The sequence below is a fragment of the Diadema antillarum genome, unplaced genomic scaffold, assembly GCF_040938485.1.
Source record: "Diadema antillarum isolate AM-2024a unplaced genomic scaffold, OU_Dant_1.0 scf00000009, whole genome shotgun sequence".
Taxonomy (NCBI): domain Eukaryota; kingdom Metazoa; phylum Echinodermata; class Echinoidea; order Diadematoida; family Diadematidae; genus Diadema; species Diadema antillarum.
In genome coordinates this window covers 2765668-2790662 of record NW_027270898.1, presented here as the reverse complement: position 1 = coordinate 2790662, position 24995 = coordinate 2765668, and the positions used below count along the sequence as shown (strand labels likewise).

The window sequence follows — 24995 nt, the reverse complement described above, 5'->3', positions numbered from 1 at the left end:
TCTTAAATGATGAGTGATTATCAAATGTCTTTTTAGAACATGAAGGAACATCTTTAAATGTTTAATGTTACAATGCCATATCAGTATCATTTTGACATCCATCTGCAATTGTACAAGCGAGTTTCCAGTTGAATGTGCTACAATTGTACTGTGAAGAAATGCAGATACATGCCAGCTGTGTGGACACAAAAAGTCACAAACACCAATGATAAATAAAAGAGTGTTTTGAATATCATGGAATTTATTTCAGTCGTACATTTGTTGAAAGACATGTTTTATACCTGTTTAAATTAATAGCACAATACATCAGAATTGCAAGTACACTGGTATCAGAAATGCCATTACAACACTAAATACACTGTACCAGTATTAAGATGGTCATTTTCCCTTGACATTTGTGTGGAAAGAAAAAGCAAATGTATTTCTGCAAGCATGAAGTTTCATTTCAAGTATGGTACATATATTTATTTGTTTGAAAATGCACAGAGTGCAGGCAAGACATACACTTGGGAACTGGTCCCTCATAACACAGCTGCCAGAGTGATATTTCATTTCATAAATTGGATATAGAAAATAGTAAAGCCCTCTCTCGTTACCTTTCTCAGAATTACCGGACGAGAAACACATATTACTTTCATTTTGACAATCCTCGAAAAAATAGTAAGATATCAAATAGTAAGGACCTCCCTCATCGCCTTGCTCAAAAAACCCGGACGAGAAACTACTTTCTTTTTTTACTTGGCCTAATTTATGTGCAACTCTACGCAGACATCATGGGGATCGACTGTTTTTCATTATTCATTTTGTCATTTGTGCCATCATTCATGAGATACATGCACCATGTCTTGCCAGCAATATTCTAATAATCTGGATCCTGTCGATCGATCGGTCCCGGTATTTTGCCAAGTTTAAGGCGGCCGGACTGGACCTGTGCCCGTATGAAATCGCGGCAGGACTCTGGATCAACGACCCGACAAAATGGCCAGATGTGCAGTAGAATCTCTTTGAGTAGGCCCTACCCCGATATCTACGCTTACTTTACCTCATAGAAACTTCAGGTAGGGCTATAGGCCTAACGTTAGTACTGTAGTAGGCTTAGGGTAAGGCCTAATTCAGGGTAGGCCTAGGGCCTAATCCTGCCGCCCGCACAGCTACAGCAGTACAGCTTGCGCTAGCGCTATGCTCGCGGGGCGCCCCGGCAGAAAACACGTACAGCGTTCACTCCAGTCTCACGCGAGTGGTTTGTTTTCACTCCAACGCTATCCATGACCCCGTGACACGCAAAATACCCGGATGTCCGACCATGAGAATTGAGAAATGTGATCTATTTTCTAACTCAGACAAGCCAGTGCACCCCTTAGAATACACGTATGTCTGCGGAGATCCCAGAGAATTTTAGCATACACAAAACCCACAATCGCCCAGTGCATGCTGGAAAGGTTGACGATATTCACTTCTTCTTCTTCTTCCAGTAAAGTACAGACCGCCGTTGGCGTATTATCGTACTTGTGCTTGTCAAGTGCCCAGATGAAAAGTGCGAGTAAAAGGATCAGTGCAGTTAAAAAAGACAGAAGAGGCTTCACTGTTCACATCGCGCAGGTAAGGGTGGAAACTGCAAAGCTTATATTTTTCTCATACTCTGAAACTTTATTTAGTTAGTTTGCCTTCCCACTTTATCCATACCGTGGAGGGAAAATAATTTAAGGGAAGTAATCGGTTACGGACAATCGTAAACCAGACGGACCAGACCCAGCCAGCCCAGCTGAGCTGAGCTGTCTCCGGTGATGTGCTCCTTAGTCCCACTAATGCAGTTTAGAGTATGTGCTTCCTAGCTGACGAGTTATCTATGATTCATCCACCAAACACACACAAAAGGCCAGGGGGGTGTTTCACAAAGATTTAAGTTTGACTTAACTCATGCGTAAATCCCCAAATCCTGCGTAAGTCCCTAAGTCCTGCGTAAATTTACGCAGGACTTTAAATCCTGTTTCACAAAGCTTAAGTCATGCGTAAGTCCCACCAAGTCCTGCGTAACTCTACGCATGGCCTGAAGCCATGCGTAAAGTCAGACTTAAATTCCAAAATGGGAAGTTCAAAAGCATAATCAACTCCTAATATTCATTAATTTCTTCCACTTTATCTTATCCTGAGCGAGATGGCAGTATTTTTAACAAACTAGACAATCACTAGTTTCGTAGAGGGTCTACTCCTACACTATTCACTGAACAATGGTCCAAATTAAAAATAGTCATAAAAATAGATCCCTACCTACAAATGTACTGATAGTTTGAACTGTTAAGTTAAACCAAAATTTTAGCTCATAAAGAGCTATATAATCTACATGTATCTGGACTTTTGAAATTAATTATATTTCTACCAATCCTTTCTTGCCTGTGTTATCTTCGTAGCTGCTTACCCATGAATATTAATGCATGCCTATCCATTATAAATATCATGCATTCACAACAAATTAGAAAAACCTAACAAATTAGTTAGACCTATACTTGTTAGAAATATTATACCTCTTGTGTACAGGACGGGGCTGTGTCTATCTACACTAACTGGTTAGACCGATAAATTTGTCTCTTGTTCGGTAGCCCAATTGTATCTGTACAGTCTGTAATACGGTCGACTGCATTAGCGACCGTATAAATACAGTTAACAAGAGGCTACCCGACAAGAGGCAGATTTATTGGTCTACCTCTACACATGACTGCCAATGAAATTAGCCAAGTTTCCATTTCTACGGTACCAGTTACATCTTAATGAATGCTTTTTTTTTTTCCTGGAAGCAAAAAACAAAACAAAATAAGACACAACAACCCCCCCCCCCCCCCCAGCATTTTGTGTCAGTTAGAGGAAACGGTTAGCCAATAGACAGTCACCTCTGCCTCGCATCAAAGGCTACAGTAACGTATACACGGAAAACGTGAGAGGTCTAGTAGTTTCTATGCCTAATCTTGATTGATGCAGTTCTCATCAAGCACATTCCAAAATCCGAAAACGCATAAATTCATCAATTACTTCCCAATTCAACTCAGGGCCCAGCAATTGGACTTTAAAATTCGACCAGTTGATAGCCATTAGCCATGATTTATTATGGTTCTAACTAACCTTATACATTTTGTACATGCAGTCTAGGGCAATCATGCACTTTGTTTTCTTCAAAATCATAAAGATGTGGCACTCAGAGACTCCAACCCAAGCGCCTTCTGATCTGGAGATTCTCCCGCCTGAAACCCCTAGCAAACGGGAGACTCCAAGTTGATGTGTGAGAAGCGCGAAGTTCCTAGGATTCTAGATGTTCTCTGGTGCTATCAAAGGCTTGTTTTTTCAACATACGATAGAAATAAGTAAGAAATCCTTTCCACCGGGAGACACAGAGCCAGGGCGGGAGAAATCAAATCTCAAACGGGAGAACGGGAGATTGTGCAAAAATGGGCTTTCGGCGGGAGATCTCCCGTCGAAAACGGGAGAGTTGGAGTCTCTGGGCACTGTGCCCCTAGCTTGATTAATAACACAGTGCACAGACTCTACACTAACTGTTAGGCATAGCCATGTTTAATTGATAGTCATACTAATACTAGAACTGATAAGAGTTTATGTGTAGACATAACTATACACAGCCCAGTTATTCGCACTGCGTATTAACAGCGTCTGGTCGGGATAATGTAGACATTGTCTAATGACATGATATTAGTAATGAGCAGACTCTACAAATTACAATACGAGTACAGTTGTACCAGCACAACACACACAGAGTTCATAATATTCAGTCCCTTCCTAACCTTCGATGAATCATCTCTTGCTCAAATTACATAATTTCAAGGACCTACCTAATGACTAACAGATTAAGCTACACTCACTTCTGTAGTTACGACCAACCCTAACTAGTTGGAAAAGAAAACTTCTCTTCGTGTGCAACAAGAGGCTAGCCAGAATCCTCTTCTACCAATTAGTAAGGTCCACAGTTACCAATTGTGCAATGTGAATGGTTGTACAGAATGCAGAGATCATATCAGTGCCAGCTAGCTGCTGCGAGCTGCGCGAGCAACCCCATTCATCCTAACTTTCACACAGTCCAATATAAACATGTGGGACTGGATTAAAGAGGCCTCATGCACAAAACATCTCTTATATCAAAATAATCATCAAACGAGCAGCTATTCATGTACAAAAGAGAAATAATATGAGTCAGTAAATGAGCACTGTGAATAACGAATGATAAAGTAATGTCATATGAATTGTAGTTGCAGAAAATCAAAGCAATTTCCCTTCCAGAAATTACTCAAAAATCATCAGCAGACAACAAATGGCTAATTTGCATATTTTTGGCTCGTACATTATTATTCAAATCGAATAAGTCAGTCTTAGCCTAAGATTGACTTTGTGAAACAGACTTAAAAAGTCGCACTTAGACTAAGATTGACTAGCGCTAAGTCTGACTTACAAAGTGCGACCTTTGTGAAACAGGCCCCAGGTTTACAAGCCAAGGCATCCGAAAGCAGATGTCCATCATGCCCAAACTAAAGACAGTGGCTAAATCGTGATATCGGTTCCCTCTCGTTCTGCGTGGCGTGTGCGTCTCCACTAGTCTTAACCCCGTCGCGGGGCGCTGTAACACAGTAACACGGACACCCTTTACGGTACGTATTTGTCCGTATGGGGTCGCTGCTGCGGTTACACTAGTCTATGTCCAACAAAGGCAAAGTCTAGTGTCTAGATGTACAATTTTCTAGATCTATGGATGGATGGAGGTTGAAAGAAGTCCCCCAACTCAAACTGTTAGAACTTATCTAGAACTAGTAGAAGTAGAACTACAGAGTGTCTATGACGCATGACGAAATGAATAGCGGTGAATGGAGTGGTGGACTATTTCGCGATAATGCCGACTAAGTTACAATTTCATGTCGACTACTAAGTACTAGTCTATACAACAAGGTCAGAAAACATTTGTCAGGTCTCAAGGAAGTAAAAATAAAATACGGCCAAATCGTGATATCGGCCCGTCTCCACTATGTCAATGTGCAAAGTCTATGGAGGTTAAAAGAAGTCCCTGGCTAGGACAAAATGAATGGCGGTAAATGGGGCTGGAGTGGGGACCTATGTATTTCGCGATAATGCCGTAAATACTTTAGCATTGGCACTGCCTCTGGTGTCTAGGTAGGGCCCGCGTGGCGTGGTGACATGGACAGTCACTGGGACAGTGGGAGATACTGTTAAAAGTGGACATTTTCGAGGTGTTGAAATTTTTGTGCAACCAGAAGCTAGCGCGAAAATAAAAGTGTGCAAATATTTTTTTGCGTGCCATATGTTCCAGTAGTTGATGTCTTGATTCTGCAGAATTAAAAACATGAAAAACTCTTCTTACCCGGCTAAGAGCGAAAAATTAGTCACACGAGGAGAGGAACGACGATGTAACGACGAAGAGGTAAAGCTTGTGTGCCGTGTCGGCAAAAGTAAAAGAGAACAGATTGCATATTCCTGGTGTCGATATCAGTCATTTTGTGTGTTGTCTAACGAACCCTTACATTTGGCGCTGCGAGCAGGGTTAATGATGACTATGAATGTAGGATATTAACCGGGTTTGACACTCTCGATTTGATGTGGCGACATGCTATTGGTGTCCCATTGTGTAGTTACTGTGTAGCCCCAGCTATACACTTTTCCGTGAGCAGTGAACGTAGTGATTCCCACCGCTGCGTATCATGGACGGGTGAATAGATTAGAAGCACTCGTCGGTGGATGGTTTCGATCTGGAGCTTTTTCACATGGTACACAGAGAGTTTGTGTGAATGCTGTCCCTTGGCAGACTTACTTGAGGATCAGTTCATTTTTCTGTCCACATGAATTCATTGCTGATTTAGTGGTTGTGGTGTTGGATGGTGAAAACGGAAAAAGAGGTGAACCCTAAACGAATTTACCAAATACACCACTTAATGGAAAAGAGATACAAGGGTAAGGAACATCACCACGGTAGACATTCCATCAAAATATCGACACAGACGCAAGACAAACAATAAGGCACATGTGTATGATTTTTTTTTATTGCATAAGTGGATAGGAATTTTGTGTGTTACTTTTAGAGTAAATTTTTGTATTAAGTTTTTGTAATTGGTAGCTTTGGTGATTGAGATTTAATTAAATTTTAGATTGATTGTAGAATTTAGATGAAAAGGGCCTAAATAAAGAGAGAAAATATAACAAGTAAACCAAGTATTGTAATATCCTGACACACTAACACTGCATTGGCGGGTTTGAGTTTTTTGGTTGCGGTCAAGATAAATTGCTTTGGTTTTTTTGATACTGTGCGGCCTCTAGTGTGTGAGCTCAGTTTTTCTTTTTTTCTTTTTTTCCAAGTTTATATGTCTTGAGGTCACCAAGATGTCAGGTCGGTCAGCATATCTTAATCGCTTTACTGCGGAATACATTGCTAAGCTATGTGAGTTGAACCACATAGATACACAACTAGTGAAAACCAAGGCAGAGAGAATAGAATGTTTGGTGGAGTTGCCTCACATGGTGGAAGAGGTACGTTCCCAAGAGAATAAACCAGAAATGCAAAAAGCCATTACTGCAGATGAACTCCTCAAGGTAATGCAACATATGAACATAGCCAGACAGGAGGAAACTGAAAAGTTATGTGATTCATTCATGCAAGTAGTAAACCAAAGTGCTCTGAAGTCGAGTCCACAGTTGATAGGTTTGCATAAGCTGAGTTCTGATGATGATATCGAGTGTTACCTCAGCACTTTTGAACGCATTGCCACATCTGCAGATCAGGATAGAGCAGATTGGCCCCGTTTGCTAGAACCATATTTGACTGGCAAAGCACAGCAGGCATTTCATGCTTTGGATGGTACAGACAAGGAGGATTATGACACAATTGTTCGAGCCATAAAACGCAGATACAACCTGACCCCTGATGCCTATCGGGTCAGATTCAAAACTGATGCAAAGAAAGGAGGTGAGACCTTTGAAGAGTTTGGATATCGACTCCAAGAGAACTTGCTGAGGTGGCTAGAGATTTCAGAGAGCACCTTTAACATACCTGAGGTGAAGCGCAGCCTGAATTTAATCATGATGGACCAGTTTCTTGTGTCTGTGTCTGATGAATCCCTGCGTCTGAAACTGAGAGAGGCACGGTGCAAGTCATTGCATGACTTGGCACGATTGGCAGATGAGCTACTGCTTCATCGCAAGGCCAATTTTTCCATGGTTGAAGGCAATCCTACTCCTCGCAAGCCAAGAACTGGTGGTGATCCAACTCGTAGCAGAAGAACATTCAACATGAGTTGCTATGGATGTGGCCAGCTTGGACACCGCATTGCGGAGTGCCCCAAAAACGTCCCCAAACTCCCAGCCCAAGAAACCCAAGCTTCAACTCAAGCTTCGACTCCAGTCAAAACTAGTGCAGACTGCAGTTTTTTGGCACCCCATCGAGAAGAGATGCCAATGGTGGATATTGGGCTGAGTGGTCCGCAAACAACCTCTTGCAAGATTCATGCCCTGGTAGATACTGGCGCCAGCGTATCTCTCATGACTACTAGGCTAGCTAATCACCTTGGGCTCAATCCAGCATCTCAAGATGAAGATGGATCCCTTCGCATGGTTGATGGCACCATATTGACTCCGGCGGGAATGGTGCATGCCAAAGTCGAAATAGGGGGTAGTGTTGTGGATAGGACCTTCAGAGTTGTAAAGAATCTCCCAGCTGAAGTCCTTCTTGGAGTAGATTTTGCCAAGCAGGTTGGCTTGGTCTTGGATTTCGGTAGTGGTTCTTTCAGCACAACTGGTCCTGAGGGAAATGACAGGTGCATGCAGTTCTCCATGCAGGGCTTCCACCCTGAAGAAACCACAGAAATCGACGAGAACGATGAAGTCGAACATATGGGGCAACCCACTCCACCAGAGATTGCCCTCACCCCTATCGAAAGTCAACACCTTCAAGACTTAATAGAAGAGTTTCACACTGTCTTTTCACCTGAAGCGGGGCACACCAACGTTGCTACACACAAGATCGATGTAGGAGATGCAACCCCAGTGCGTGCGCACCCGTATCGGATGGGACCAGAAAAGAGGAAGGCTGTAGAGGAAGAAATTGACGGCCTCCTGAAAACAGGAAAGATTGAACCTTCAGAGTCCGCATGGGCATCCCCAGTTGTGATGGTTCCAAAAAAGGGAAATAAGTACAGAATGTGTGTTGACTATCGGCGTCTGAATGCAGTGACAAAGCTGGACGCGTTCCCGATGCCCACTGTTGATTCCATTTTGGGGTCACTACATGGTGCAACAGTCTTCTCATCTCTAGATCTTCGCAACGGATACTGGCAAGTGGGTATTGCTGCTGAAGACGTTGAGAAAACAGCTTTCATTTGTGACCAGGGTCTATTCCAATTCAAGGTCCTTCCTTTTGGTCTGGTGAATGGCCCAGCCAGTTTCCAAAGGCTGATGTCAAAGGTTCTTGGAGAGCTGATCGGTCGTTGTTGCTATGTCTACCTGGATGATATTGTGTGTTTCTCCCAAGATGTCCCCCAACATTTGGAAGATCTTCGAGCCATCTTCAAGAGATTGGAGGAGGCTGGGCTCACAGTCAATGAGGAGAAGTGTCAACTGATGAGGGCCGAGATGAAGTATTTGGGCCACATTGTCAGTGCCGAAGGACTCAAACCTGATCCGGAGGAACTCTCAGCCATCAAATCCTACCCATCCCCAAAGAATCTCAAGGAATTGGAACGGTTTCTTGGGATGATGGGCTGGTACCAAAAGTTCATTCCCCATTATGCAGATGTGGCTGCACCCCTCTTTGCCCTCAAGAAGAAGGGAGAGAAGTGGACCTGGAATGACAAACGTACACATGCCTTCCAAACCCTGAAGGATGCCCTCATGACTGAACCCATTCTTGGTTATCCGGATGAGACTGCCATGTTCACCGTTCACACGGATGCTAGTGATGTGGGGCTTGGTGCCATTCTCACGCAGAGCACACCATCAGGGCCAAAGACCATCGCTTTTGCTAGCCGCACCCTCTCCAAAGCAGAACGCAATTACAGTACCACTGAGAAGGAATGCTTGGCTGTAGTTTGGGCCTTGGAGAAATGGCGACCATACCTTGAGGGGAGAAGCTGCTAAGTGGTAACTGACCACCAGGCACTGTGCTGGCTCTTCCGGAAAAATAAACAGAATGGACGACTTGCTCGATGGGTACTTCGCTTGCAGGACTTCCGCTTTCAGGTGATCTACCGTCCCGGTTCCCAACACCATGTCCCAGATGCTCTCTCTAGGATAAATGGGATACCCATGGTGGTTGGGGTGGTGGAAGTAGTGCCAACTGAAGAGGAAAAGTGTGACTTCAAAGATTGCTGTCGGCCTAGTGGAAAAGTGATTGACTGGATTCAATGCGATCAGTGTGATGGCTGGTTCCACCAACGGTGTGTTTCGCTCACCAAAGAAGAGGCAGATGCCATGGAACTCTTCTCCTGCCCGGCTTGCCAAGAGACAAGTACCAACACTCCTGAAACACACGCCAAAACAGTACACACTGTGCCCCTGGATAAGGTGGCCTTTTCCACTGCACAAAGACAGGACCCGACGCTGAATCTCATTCGTGAGAAGATGGCAACAAATCCTGATACCAACCATGGACACTTCTACCTCAAGGACAACCTATTGTACTGCCAGGATGGGTCGTTGGTAGTGCCTAAGGAGCTGCAACCAGCAATTCTACTGGAAGTCCATGCAAAACCAAGTGCAGGACATCTGGGACGAAGAAAAACGCTCCAGAGATTGAAGGACATGAATCTATGGTGGAAAGGAATGTCCAAAAGCGTCCGGAGTTTTGTTCGGAGTTGCCGTATCTGTCAACAAACCAAACCAGTGTACCAAAAGAAACCAGGAAAGATGATCTCCACTGGTTCAGTGATTCCATGGGAAAGGCTTGGTGTAGATCTGATGGGACCACTGCCTCGAAGCTATGGGGGACATGAATACCTTTTGGTTGCTGTGGATCGATGCACCAGGTTCGTGGAAGTGATCCCACTGAAGTCTGCCACAAGTAGTTCAGTCGCAAGTGCCCTGGTCAGACAGGTTTTCTGCAGATATGGACCTCCCAAGGCACTCATCTCAGATAACGGTTCACAATTCCGGGGGAAGAATCTCAGAGCGGTGTGCGAGGAATGGGGAGTGGAACAAGTTTTCACCACTCCATATCATCCTCAGAGTAATTGGGTGGAAAGAGTCAACCGCAATTTGAAGGCAATGCTCCAGGCACACACTGAAGATGATCATCGTCTATGGGATGTACATGTGGCGGAATTCACCTTTGCTTTGAACTCCAGTTGCCACGACGCTCTAGGAGTGGAGCCTGCCCGCCTCATGTTTGGTAGGAAACTGAACTCCCCAATGACGAACAGGCTTGGACCCCCTGCAGCAGTGTGTACCGACCTTCCAAGCGATCCGGAGTTGGAGCTTCGCCAACAGAAGGCAAGAGATGACGCAGCAAAGCATTACAACAAGCGCCGTTGTGAGGTACGCGTGCAAGAAGGGGACCAGGTGCTAATCAAGACATTTCCATTGTCAAACGCAAAAAAGTCCTTCAGTGCGAAGCTAGCGCCACGATGGGCGGGACAATACATTGTGCGAAAGCGTGTGACACCTGTGACTTTCTTGGTTGTCCACAAGAACAACCCCCGAAACACACGCATCGTGCATGCGGACCAAATGAAACTTTGTAAGGACGATTGAACACTGTCACAGGAAGTGTAATTAACACTGAAAAAACTGTGTATTGCACGACAACAACAAAGACTAGTAGGACAAGTGAAAGTTTTTAATGTTTTCTATCACCTTGGACATTGGTGCTTGCTGATTTTGGAGAAAGGACTGGTGTTTTTTGTTGTGTTTTGAAAGATGTGTATGTGAACATGGATTATTTTTCCATGTTGTATCTAACAGTATCTGTTATGATGTTAAGGACATTAATGTACCGTATGTTTATAGCATGCTGACAGTGCACTGGTATTTTGTTTTAGCCTGTTCAGAAAGATTTCAATGAAGTGGTGAAAAGGCCTAGGAAATTCAACACTATATTCACAACATCTGTCAGATTTGGTCATTTATGTGGACAAAATAATACTCTCACATTTGCATGTTTCATGGACTTCAGTCGTATTGTCATGTACCACTGACACAGGGCCTGGGTAGCAGCATCATGAATACTAAAGTTGTTTGTATACAGAGGTTAGAATACATAGTTTTATTTACACTGTGGTGTAAGTGACATTTAGACGTTAAAACGAAAGTGTAGTTCAGGGTAGTGTGCATTGTTTAGTAGCCGTAGTATTTAAAGTCTGAGAAGTTGTGTTAACCTGTCTTTGTTTGGTTAAATGTTGGAAAATTCTGTAGAAGAATTTTGAGGGGGGAGTGTAAGGGGAATAGTAGATCAATTATGTAGAACGATTACGATAGTAGATCGATTATGTAGAACGATCACGATCACGATTGGTGGAGATCGATGTAAGAGGAAGAAAGGAGGAACGACGATGTAACGACGAAGAGGTAAAGCTTGTGTCGGCAAAAGTAAAAGAGAACAGATTGCATATTCCTGGTGTCGATATCAGTCATTCTGTGTGTTGTCTAACGAACCCTTACAACCTCCACAGCAAAGCCCCATTTGGTGCACTAGTGCCGGCTGACTGCAGTTGCAGTTGCTACTGTTCTTGTGCACACTGGAAAACGGATAATGATGAATGTTGATCAGATTTACCACAATTTAGCAAATTTGATCTTTCTTTGGGGATTGCCTCCGAGGAGGAGGTCAGATGATATGATATTTCATGTTTCTGTTTCCTTTGTTTTATTCTGGATGTGATGTTTCTTATCAGCATCAAATACAATTTAAAGGTAAAAAATAGTTTCCATGTATGACTGCAGAAACTGTCCATTTATGCTGTTAATAAATGAGACATATAAATTACCCATAGAAAAGTGTGTGGAACACAAGTGCTTTAGGAAATGCTGTGAAAACACAGTATGAGTTGGATAACATCAAACATGCAAAATATTACCCAAAAAGTTATGCTGGAATTATTGCAATGTCAGTGCATTTAACCTGGTACAGTGTCCATGTGATCTGGTGAATTGATTACATCAATTACATGTGCACATCTGCCATAGCGGTATATCCCTCCCTTGAGAGTGAATTGCATGCAGTACCACTACCAATATACCATGTTGGCTGCCTACAATTCATTACTATATTAATAGGACACATTTCAATCATCATGTACGGTACTGGTAATGTTCTACCTACCTTAACTATACACAGCTTTGTTAAGTGTGGCGCATGAGGATGCCGTGCTTTCTGGTCAGGCTAACCTACCCACTACTGAATGTGGAGGGTGCTTCAGGAATAAAAGTTGTGTGTTGTAATTGAAATTATTATTACCTCCGCCAAGGGAGGAGGTTATGTTTTCGTTGCTGTCGGATTGTTAGTTTGTTTGTGTGCAAAATAACTCAAAAAGTTGTGCAAGGATTTGGATGACAGTTGCAGGAAAGGTTGAGAATGACACAAGTGACAAATGATTAAATTTTGGTAGTGATCCAAGAATTTTTGGGGAATTTATGAAGGATTTTTGGTATTTTGACAGGTAGGGTCAATAAACTTGGGAGTTCAAGCTGCGCATTTTATAGGTTTTCAAACGCGCACTAAAGTGCGTGCTCCAGTTTCTGCTAGGGCACGTCGCGCCGTGCAGCTGAGGGTTTATGACGTAACAAAGGCTTCTACATGTATATTGAGAAATAGGACGATTTTTCAGCATGTATACCTATGGGTGTAGAAATCACTGATCTCTATGGAAGAGCCCAAAGAGCTTTTCCCCAGTGGTGGAGAGGAGAAAAATCTCTTTGGGAAGAGCAAGATCATCAGTGGAAAGTAGCTGCTTGGAGAAGGTCTGCGCTCTCAGAGTGCTTTTCTAGTTTAGTATGCTTTTGATCTCAAAATATTCCAAAACAACCCATTATCTTGACAAATCACATCAGCCAGACAAGTTTCTTGATGAAGCCTTTCGATGTGTTGCAAGCAAATTCCAAATGGTGTAAAGTGAAATTTGAGCCCTTCTGAGAACTATGTTTTAGCTCTAACAGAATGCTTTGCCTGTTTGTTTGTTGTGGTTTTTTTAAACAGCATCATGGCTGCAGAGGGTGATTTCCAGGACGCTCTTGTGGACTTCGACTCGGATGACGAATTCTTTGACGCATTGGCCAGTGAGTCACAGGACCAGAACAAGGCAGAGAGCCTGACAACATCAGCACAGCAGGGTGAATCATCAACGGAAAGTGGTGGTTTGCCAGACTGTGCATCGCAGACTGCCAGCTCTGTTCACAAGCACTCAGAAGAGACAGACAATCCCAGCAGAAACGGTGGTGAGCTTGCCCAAAGTGCATGCACCACAAGTCCAAGTCTTGAAGACAGCAGCCATGACAGCGGCCTCAGAGACACCCCAAACGATAAAGAGGAAACCCACAGAAATTCTCTAGAGTCTTCCGTCTCGGAACTTTTGCATCCTGGGGACCAAATAGCGTCTAACGAAGAGGATTATCATGAAGGTTTAAGAGCAGAGGAAAACGAAGATGAGGCAGTTGATGAGGTTGGACAGATTGAAGAGAAGGAGGAGGAAGTGGTGGAGGAGGTGGACTCGGTCGATGAGGAGAAACTGCGACAGGAACGGGAAGATGCAATGACAGAAGAAGAGAGAGTGGTATGTCAGTTATAGAATTCTGGTCTAGTTTTTATTCAACCTTAGTTGAAAGTACATGAAAAGTTGACTTCAACAAATGCAGTCCTTTGCGGATGACATGACATGATGCCTATCAAAATTAAATGTTCGCTATCTATTGTGAATTCATTTAATCATATGTGACCCGCTACAACAAAAGGATCCGAAAGTCAGGGGAGGACATAGCACAACTCATAAAAGTACTCGGTTGTGGAGATATCGATGATTTTTATTAGTGCATGTCAAGCAGTTGTGGAAATCAGAGTTTCAAGAAAAACGGCTTAAAGGTTTTCCTTGCGACGCTATCATGATCAAGGGAAGGCGAGACAGTTTTTACCGCTTGACAATAGAAGGCATGCTCCTAGCGACTTCTGCAATGTTCATTCAAGCTTAGCGCCAGCGGTCTAAGCATGACCAATCAGTAATCAGGATGCCACGCACTGACCAATGAGATCACTCCCTCATTGCTAGGAGTGGAGTCTACATCTAGCTGCGGCACTAAATCCAAATCTTAGGACACGTTTCTGTTACGTTGAAAGTCGGAAAATCATGGCCCAGAAAAATGCTGATTTCTTGCCTTTCCTTTGATCATTTAGCTTCGAAATTTCGGCAGATGATAGACAAAACACTAGACTACAAAATTATGCCACAAACAGAAATCCAATCGTTTTGACCAATTTTGATGATGTGACTTCAAACTCGATTTTCTCGGCTCAGCCGTCAGTGACTTTAGGATCCTTTTGTTGTAGCGGGTCACATATATTTCAATATAACTTAGCTCATTTTTCAGCAGAAATAGAAATTCATACAATGTGTTTTCCATTAATAGGGCATACTAGTACATGGCACATTCATTAAAGTTAAGAAATATATGAGAATTTAGATACTTTAGATGAAAAAGTTAATTTGATTCAGGAAAAAAATGCATTTGATATTTTACCTTTCAACTTAACTAAGTTGATAAAGATTGTGCAAAAGTTATTCTTTTGTGAAGGTCTTAAAATGCTTTTTCAAAATTTCATGGTGAGCAATACTGTGTGTACAGTGAAACTCTGTTTTAATGAGGTCCTTGATGTAGAACCTGGTGATAGGAATGACCTTAAATGAAACAGAGGGAGAAAGGTAGATGGCCTAATTCTTTGTGTGTCAGAAATTGTTCTGTGTACCTGTATGTGAGCAAAAGTTCTTACTGCAGAAGGTGTAATATGATCTTCCATCCTGAAAATCCCTGCAGATGCCTCAAATTATTTTTCCTGTTGTACTTATCCTTACTATAGGATCTTTTATTGTGTATAAACTTTGATTAAGATATATTATCAAGAGCTTTATCAGAACAGATTAAAGAGCAAGTATTAATTGAAGTATCTTTGTTATATTTGGGTCCTGCGTGTGTTTTCTACTTCTTTTTTTTACACAATTTTTTCCACAGAAACTGAAAGATGAGGCTCAGAGCCATAAAGCTGAAGGAAATGATCTGTTCAAGCAACTAGGTGAGATCAAACCCAAACTTCATGATTTTGTATTTCTTTTACCTGAAATATTTTTTAGATGCCGTTCACTCTGCAGATGTACAAAAGTACAAACATATGAGTACTGTATTAGCTGCAAAGATTCTCATGTCAGTTGTAATTACATGAACATTAGAATTTGTGCTGCTACAGGGATGGTTACAGAACATTTGTGATACTTCTGTCATTACATATAAGGGCAAAGATGAACGAAAATGTAGTGTTGAGACTCAACAATAGTGCAATACATTGCATGTGATATTCGTTACTAGACAGGGAAACCCCATTATAATGTGATTGCGGGTATACTTCTGATTTTACCTCGATATCTTAAAGCTGTACATCGTTGTAAATGTACTGAAAAAGAAATCAGCCATATACACTAAATAAAAATCAAGAGCACTGAATTCACCTTGCTAAAAGCTATAACTCATAGTGAGCTCATTATGATGTGGTTTCTAACGTAATTCATCCTCTTAAATTTTTTAAAATTCCATTGTTGATTTCTAGTCTCTGAAAGAATTGTCAGTTATCTGTCAAAGCAAAACAAAGAATTAATCATTCTTCCCATTTCATTTCCAACTGCAATGCAAAAATGCTTTTTATCTGATGTCCTTCTCCCCCACTTCAGAATTCTTAGATGCTATGTCAAAGTACACTGAAGCTCTCAGCATTTGTCCTCTGTGCTACAAGAAAGAGCGGGCCATCATGTATGCCAACCGCGCGGCATGCCAAGTTCGCAGAGAGTTGTATGAGAAAGCTGTCGAGGACTGCAACAAGGCACTGGAACTCCACCCACATTATCTGAAGGTCAGCTCCAGAGGGCATGATGAACGTCCTTCACTTTCATGATCACCACTTCCTCACTCCACATCCTTGGCTCTTGTATAGTGTCATACTGTAAACGTCACTAGTTTCGTGTGATTACTTTTTCACACTGAGCGACTCTAAAAATTAGTGGGTTCTTGATTTCGCGTCACGCATTTGTCAACCCATTCAAAACGTGCAGAAAAAATTGTGAAGATATTTTTTTGCTGGTTTTAGAATTTGCGTTAGCCAAAAGTCGCACAAAATACGCAAATTTAATGTATCGCAAAAATTTTTGCATTTACAGTATATTGTGTACATCAAATTGATATCAATGTCTGTGTCTGTTTCTACACCCTAGTTCCTGTTTTACTGGTAATACTCTGGGTATCTCTTTTCATTTCTTAGTCACCCCCTCAAATAGTACTTTTGATACCATATCTTATTGTCTTGAGAAAGTGGATGTACCCTACTGCTTTTTTGACTCTCCATTTGTGCAAGAATGAAACTATATTATATACATACAGCAGTAGTGTGTCACATTTATCTTATCTTCTTTCTTTCTTTTTTTTTTTTGGGGGGGGGGGGGGGGGGCTGATACCAGACTTATGCTACTCATTTTACCACTGCCCTGTCTCATGGAAATATACATACTGTCGAGCAATTGAGTATATTATGTAGATTACTTATGGACAGGCTTTGAGTACAATTGTGTTGTTTTTTTTCCTCCATCTTTGATGAGAGACTGAAAATAAATTACGCTGTATGTGCAGACATTACATTCATGAATGCCACAATACACTACAGGGTATTTGTACCCCAAATAGTAATACAGTAGATTGCATATTAAGTCAGAAACTCACAAATACCTGTGAATCCTAACAGGTATGTGTTATGGCAAATACAAGTGTATGCCAATAAACTATCACTTTGCTGTGATTATGGGAATGGTTCATGTGTATTTAGTCAAGAGAAACATACCACATATGAAATGTGGATAAATGAATGTGTACCATTCCATTGATGTTATGTTATGTTGATACTTTGTCGAGAATTGCAATGCAAAATTCAAGTCGTCACGTCTTTGTTGAATTCTGCCATCATTGTTCATGTCAGATAGGTGGTAGACATCAGATCATCATTTTGGTATCACGTTTCATTCTGTCATGATACAGGTTTGGCTCAGAAGAGCAAATACCTATGAGCTGATGGAGAAACTTGATGAGGCGCTGGCTGACTTTCAGAAGGTGCTGGAACTGGACCCTTCTTGTTATGAAGCCAGAGCTGCGTGCATGGTGAGCCTGATAACCAGATGCTGACAGCTGATTGGTTTTAACTAAGTGATCTCCATGGCAATGATTTTCATTTTAGATTGCCATTGTGTCAGTGTGCTCAATGAATGAAAGGGTCCACATGACTTTAAAGGCAACTGGATATGAGCTTCAAGGGTATATGTCTGTGTATGACTGTTGTCATGGCTACTGGTGATCTCTGGCAACATCACTATGCCACCACAGTCATATGACTTTGACAACATAGATTTTTCTTAAAATGTATACATTTTCATAAGTTTTTCAGTTTTAAAGATCTCTGTATGAAAATGGTGCTCATGTTGCAGTATTCATCTACCGATATCTATCTGTTCATGTATCTATTGTCTTCATCTAAGTATGTTTACATCTGTCTTTATCTATGTGACTATCTGTTTTTATCCGTTTATCAACTGATGACTACATATCTATCTAGCTAGCTATCTATCTACAATCTATTGTAAAACCGTAAATTTTTGCTTGCATGAAACTTTCGCAAATTTTGCAAGGAGCCAAGATTTGCGAAAGTAAAATGCATGCAAGGGGTTCTGTCTATGCAAGGCACTGAATGCCAGTGGCAATTTGCAAAAGTTTAATGCTGCGAGTAAGGCCGTCAGCTCCAATTTGTGAAAGTTTTATGCCGCAAATGTTTCTGGTTTTGCAGTAACCTTGATGCCCTGGTTCTATGAACCATGCTGAGAGAATTTGTCTGATGTCATTGTTCCAATTTACAGAGACTACCAGACCAAATCAAGGAGCGGAATGAGAAACTGAAGGAAGAGATGTTTGGGAAGCTGAAGGAGTTGGGGAACATGGTCCTGAGGCCGTTCGGTCTCTCCACCAACAACTTTCAGCTGCAGCAGGACCCCAACACGGGATCCTACTCCGTCAACTTCCAGCAGAACCCTGGCAACGGGAGCTGATACCGTGGTTGAGGAGGATGCTTTGGGCTGAGGATGCTTGTGAGATGGAGACCCTCCCTGGTTCCTTTAAGAGCAAAGCCTTTAAGTTACCAAGAGAGAACGTTGAGTGAAATGCTGATGAGGAAAACTGTGATACCAGTGGATGTTGCAATATACTGTAAGGAGTCTCGTGCCAAGATGCGGAGTCCATTTCAGGTTTCGTACTGCTTGGACCATTTCCAAGAAATGGTCCCAGAGGAGTGGACACACAGCATTATGTGGTGTTTGGTGGTATGGGATAATAAATGTAGAACACTTATAGCAGTACTTCGGTGAAAGAGCCCAAAATATATTACACTAATGATCGTAATTACATTCATTCTTTCCACCAACTATACATAAACCAAAAGATGAAGGTGGGAGATGAATACAGTGCACGGTAGCGATAAGTTGTCCAGTGGTATTGTTTTTACTATCATATTTTTCATCTCATGTGCAAAATCTGAGACAGCTACTGAAATTCAGACTTATGGAAAAAATGTCTCATGAGGCATGTGGTTGTGATGGAAATGGAAAGAATGCCCAAGATGGCAAGTATAAGTAAAGTTGCAGTCAGTTAAGCTACTCCCTGTGAGATTAACATTATTCCCGCATAATTCAAAAAGGGCTTACCAATTTCCTGTAGGCAGATAGTTAAATGTACTTATTTTGTTGTTGCCTTTCAGTCACGATGGAGTTTTGAATAACAATATTATTAAAAGCCATTTGGACAAAATGGCCATCATTTTGTTAATGCTCGTCAGACGTTCTGATATACAATAAGCATACGATAGAATGGATCTAATTTTTGCTTGATTGTTCAGCCTTCCTTTTTGCTTTGTTTCGTTGCCACTATGCGGAAACATTCTCCTTTGAGAAAATCTCACTTTTGAGTGTGACAACAAATGTGACTGCCCACCTCAAAACCCACAAAGAGTAGGCCAAAAAAATGGATTTTCACTCTTCTACATACTAAAAAAAGAGTATGCTCTGAGCTGTAAAATGATATATTAATTGTTTGAATTGGACCATCCTAACCCATAAGTGATTGAAGTAAGAGAGAGGTAGGAGGTGAAATTTCATCGAAAAAGAAGTAAAGAGGATTTGAAGATTGGGATCACTCAAGCCTGCTGTGTAGAGGGATCAATGAAAATACATGTATGCTATATTTTGCAGTGAAAGCAGCATCTAGGTGCACCTGTCAAAAAAAAAATACATTGTATATACATTATATAATGGTCCAAATATAGTCATTCTTTTAAGTCACCATTTTTTTTTTTTTTTCTGCGATCATAACTTTATTACGCAACCATTGCAGAGGTAGAGAAAACATTGCTCTCCCAGGTGAAACAAACTTCAAAATTTGGAGTCAGGCAACCCAAATAACATATCATTTTGGTCCATTACACAAAATCCTTATCTGCAGCATTTTATGGGTTTTGAGCTGGACTCTCACAAATGAGATATATGTATAAGATTGTGTCTTCACCTATTGTGTTGAAAATGTGGAAGTAATCATGCTTGTATGATTACTCACTGAAATTGAGTTTATCACTGCAATGATCCATGTGTACACCCTATCCAGATATATTTATAGTTGTGACTCTGCTTGCAATCATGCCCACTGTAGATAACATTATATTGACCGATTATGCATGGTTTCTGTTGCTGTAAAAGTGGAAATTTTGTGCATTTCGCGCAACCAGAAACTAGTGTGAAATAAAAGCATGCGAATATTTTTGCTTGCCATATGTTTCAGTAGTTAATGTTTTGATTCCTCGGAATTGAAAACACACAAAGCTCTTTTTCCCTGGTCAAACACGAAAAATTAGTCGCACCTAAAAATCCACTTTTACAGTATTACTTGCTGGAATGTTAACAATATTGCTGCTTGAAGTGATGGTGAGAAATATGGCATAGTGCTTGGATTTTCTTTTATTTGCATCAAGCAATTTTCCAGTCAATTATTGGAGAAAAAATATAGAGAGGTGTTGGTGTCATCCCACGAGACCAAAACCCTCAAGTCATACAGCCCACGAGCTCGACATTGAAAAAGGTCCATGAGTCATACAGTCCACGAGTCATACAGCCCATGAGTTCAGTACTAGGCAAATAAGGCCCATGAGCTCGACACGAGGTAGAAACAGCCCACAAGTTCAACATTACTATTAACGGGGCTTAATATGTCAGTCTCGTGGGCCTTGTTTGCTTAGTGTTGCACTCATGGGCTGTATGACTTGTGGACTGTATGACTTGTGGGTATTGAACTTGTGACATGCACCCAAGATATTCATGTAAATGAGACCAGGGGGTGTTTCATAAAGCTGTCCTTAAAGTTACGTACAACTTACAAGCGACTGGTGATCAGTTCTGATGTGCTATACTTATATAGCACATCAATACTTATTTAAATAATTCAGCACAAGAACTGATCACCAGTCGCTCGTAAGTCATTCGTAACTTTACGCACAGCTTTGTGAAACAGGGCTCTGATAGCGTGGGGACACATGGATGGTCCCATTGAATTGATCTTCATTCAATGCCCCCCGTCATACATTCTAAAATCACAAATAGCACCAGTCAGCCATGTGCCAGCGTGTTTGTGCATCAAAGTGTATGCTCATCGGTAATGGTCAACTCCAGTCGAGATTCTTTGGCTGTATGTGTACTGAATACATAGAGATCAGTGATATAGCTGTGCACAATTGTTACAAGGATTCCTGAATGTATCCGAGCTGGGTCAGCCTTCCCACTCCATGGTGGGTCAGCCTTTCCACTCCGAGCTTGGTCAGCCTTCCCACTCCATGGTGTCCCCACGGTCTTCAAACTAAAGCCAAGTATCCCTTGTTGACAATGGGTTAAGGTCAATGTGTGTACTGCTGAAAATGGCATATTGTCATCTCAGAGTCAGACTGACATTAGTTTGATGTGCTGAGAACTCTATAACCACCTACAGATTTTCTGTTTCTTTCAGAATTATTGTAAATTAAAGTGTGTACAGTGCAGTCCCATTATAACAAACCTGGTTATAACGAAATTCCAGTTACAACAAAGTAAAAATTCAGGCTGCAACATTATCAACTCTATGTTTTTCATTGTTTATTTGTTTGGTTATAACAAAATTTCGATGTAACAATTTGAAAACTGCCAGTCTTGAGGACTTCGCTTTAACGAGAGTCCACTGTATACGCTTATTAACCCGTTGAAGACTAGTCCTGAGTATACTCGGCTAGGTGCATATGTGACCGTGCATCACAAAACAAACAAAAAGTTGCACCCCTTGAGTTTACGTGAGGACTGAAAACAGGTGAAATGGGTAAACTAAGTCAATCTTTAGTTTTTCATATTTTCTGAAAGAGCTATCTTACTTCTACATTATTCTTTAGTTTAGATCATAACACAAATGGGAAAGTGTGTTTTCAGCAGTTTTCCTACAACCCCTTCTTGGGGGTGAGTAGAATGATCAGGTTTGTATTAGAGGCCCCTTTTCATTTCTTGAAATCGTTTGTACACTCTTAACTTTCAAGTCAAATAACTTTTGAAATGATAATGCTACTGCTTTGAAAGTTGGCATTAATCATGGACAGAATGTGTTAATAGAACATGCTCAATTTCAACTTAATTTGATAATCCCTTCATTGTTGTTGCTCTGGTGGTTGACATCCTGTGTTATGTCCCTTTCATCGCACAGCTAGCGCGGCTTGGTGAAAGATTAAGCGCTTGAATAGACCCTGTACTTCAGAGCCTCTTTTCTCAGTTCACACTTTTCCAGAGTGTGTGCTTTCTTTCCTGTACATGTATTTAGGTAGGTTAGGGGAGTCCATTTGAATTGAGTTATACATCATTTTAAAGCTTCGAGTCTGCTCTTTCAAAATCTACCCTTAACTAAAAATCCATGTCTGGCGACTTTTTGTTGGTTTTGTGATGCAGGGTCACATATGGGAAGCATATGTTACAGCAAAATCAGCTTGTCTCGTCTGGTTAAAGAACCAGCAGTAAGCCTCTGTCATTGTGTTGTACATTCTTCTCTTTGACCTGTCTATGATGAATTTGTGCACGAGATCTTTGAAATAATCCCTGCATCAGCTTGCACAGTATTTAATGTAAAAGTAATTAACCTTGATCTGTACTCTGTACAACTGTATTGTCTTTGGAAAATCCTTTCGATGAGTATTTAACGTACTTATAAACCTTATTTTTATGTCAGGTCAACCTGACATGCAGTTGTTTGAATTTTGGAAATCCCTTTTATATTTCCTTTGGAGATAACAGAAAAATTGGTTCCATTTTTTTTTTTCAAAGTTACAGTGTGTTTACTCATCTGTAATATTCTTATCTGTACTGCAACTCCTTAATGAGAGACGAGCTATTAACACCACACACCCATGTGTATCACATTTATTCTTAAGTGCTTAATTTTAATATTCAACATACCCATAATTACTATTTTGAAATCAGTGGAATGAAGTATGATCAGACAGATCTGATGGGGGGGGGGGGGGGAAGAACCAAGACATTTTACAACATGGCTTTTGTATAAATTCAAAAATTAGTTTCATAGAATGAATTTGCTGTTTTGATATAACAAGGTGGATTCTGTACCATCCCATGAAATATGTTTCATTCAAAGGCTTGCCCCATGAGCTAAAACTATATGAGTGCAAAGTACATAATGTTAGTGATGTCAAGTGTCACAGTACATGTGAAATGAATGTAGCTGTGGTTTTACATTGGTTTGTTATGAAATGAAGACTGTGCCACATTCAAAATCAAAAATGTAACTATGACAGAGAGGTTTTCGAGACTGACTTGCAGCCAGTTCGTTATCTTGAGAAGTAATTAAAATAATGGTGATGATTTATGTCATGTATGGTCAAGTGTATTACATGTATGGTCTTAAAGATGATTGCATGATGATGATGATGATGATGATGATGATGATGATGATGATGATGATGATGATGATGATGATGATGATGATGATGGTGGTGATGATGATGATGTTTGTCCTGTGCAGGCGAAGACGACTACAACTTCTAGTATCACTATATTCTTTGAGTGTGAAGATGGCTAATCAGTCCGATTCTCGCTCTCGTTGGAAGTATAAGGATGATAATGGGTGAAGTTGTGACTCCCGCATGAATTGGATTAAAGTGAGGAAGAGTTGCGCAGGGTCATCAGCCTCACTCTCCCGTCCTCGCCCATTTATTTCTAGTGGCAAGATTTAATCAAGACAGCTGTTGATTGTACATGTATGATACTGAGATGATGGCACACATACCACTGTGCTCTTCTTTCAACCAGTTCTATGTCCTCTCCTCCCCTCCACACAAATGCACTCCTCTCTTTGCTCATCTATTTCGCTTTTTCTCATATTCTTCCTCTGCCTTCTTTCCATCCATTTTTCCCCAGTCACACCCATCTTTGGGGGGCTGAGTTGCATGTATCAAGATCTTATGTTATGATTCCTTCTTAATCTCTCTCCTTCACTCTCTCACGCTCTCTCTATTCTTTGTTTTCTGTGATAGATCATAATGGAGTCCATATATAACTGATTAAGTTACATGGATTCATTGTTTCCTTGTGTCTTTTGTTGTCATCTTTTCATTCATCTCTTTCCTGGCTCGTAAAACCTGGCAGAGGATATTACTGCACGAGCTGTAATTTTTGCGAGGGTTGAATTTTTGCAAATTTCGCGAATCACTGTTGGTCCACAAATTTAACAACACGCGAAAATGTCGCCATGCATCAGGGTAATAGTGCACTTACAATATCCTTGGTGTCAGTTCACGAAAATAGCATCTTCCAAAGATGTCTGTGACCTCTTCATTTGCAAAAATATCTGCACACGAAAATAAACAGCTTATGCAGTACACTATACAACATATTTTCCTGATCACAGTCAAGTGAACACACTTCTCAAGAAACACATTCCATCATGGCACTCTTTATTAAAAACTAATTACCACATTTCAAACTCAATCAAGAATTTATGGCAACATATGTTTCTTAAAAATGTGGAAGAAAACAATATAATTCAATAGGCCAAAATAACACAAGAAAAAGTAATGCTCTTACAGACCAAAAGTCTCATAAAGTTACAATTAACTCGAATCGTGCTCCACTATGATATATGGAATTCATGTACACTGGACAAATGTTGAATGAAGATATTGTAGTGAAATATCAAAATATCAATTAAGGAAGTTGACATTCAATGACCATGATCATGAGGGGTACAGAACAATACTCTTTATTGAAGAAATGATACTTATCAGATATATACAAATCGTTCTAATATCATTATGCACTGCATACCTGAAAGAAAAATAGTATGCACATTTCTGTTCCTTACACTGCGTTAGCGACCTCTCTTGTTGAAACGTAGTCATTGAGACGCCCATACATCATCAATTATCTTACTACCGTAGTTTTTTTTTTTTGGGGGGGGGGAATGAATGCATCGAACGTTTTTTTTTTTGTTGTTGTTGTTGTTTTGTGTGTGTGTGTGTGTGTGTGTGTGTGTGTGTGTGTGTGTGTGTGTGTGTGTGTGTGTGTGTGTGTGTGTGTGTGTGTGTTGGTTTGGTTTGTTTTGGGGTTTTTTTTCGTGTGTGCACGTGTAATAAAAGAAATAACACTTTATGGAAGCTTCCT

The 24995-nt window shown here is 41.0% G+C and overlaps 1 protein-coding gene across 1 annotated transcript; it reads left to right on the top strand.

Moving 5' to 3' along the window:
- The first annotated feature begins 13187 nt into the window (after positions 1-13187).
- LOC139719750 (uncharacterized) lies at positions 13188-20305 on the top strand. Its single transcript, XM_071631143.1, has 5 exons — positions 13188-13757; positions 15205-15265; positions 15915-16093; positions 17266-17385; positions 18135-20305. Exons 1-5 carry the CDS (start codon positions 13188-13190, stop codon positions 18321-18323), a joined length of 1119 nt encoding a protein of 372 aa, XP_071487244.1. The 3' UTR covers positions 18324-20305.
- Positions 20306-24995: the final 4690 nt, after the last annotated feature.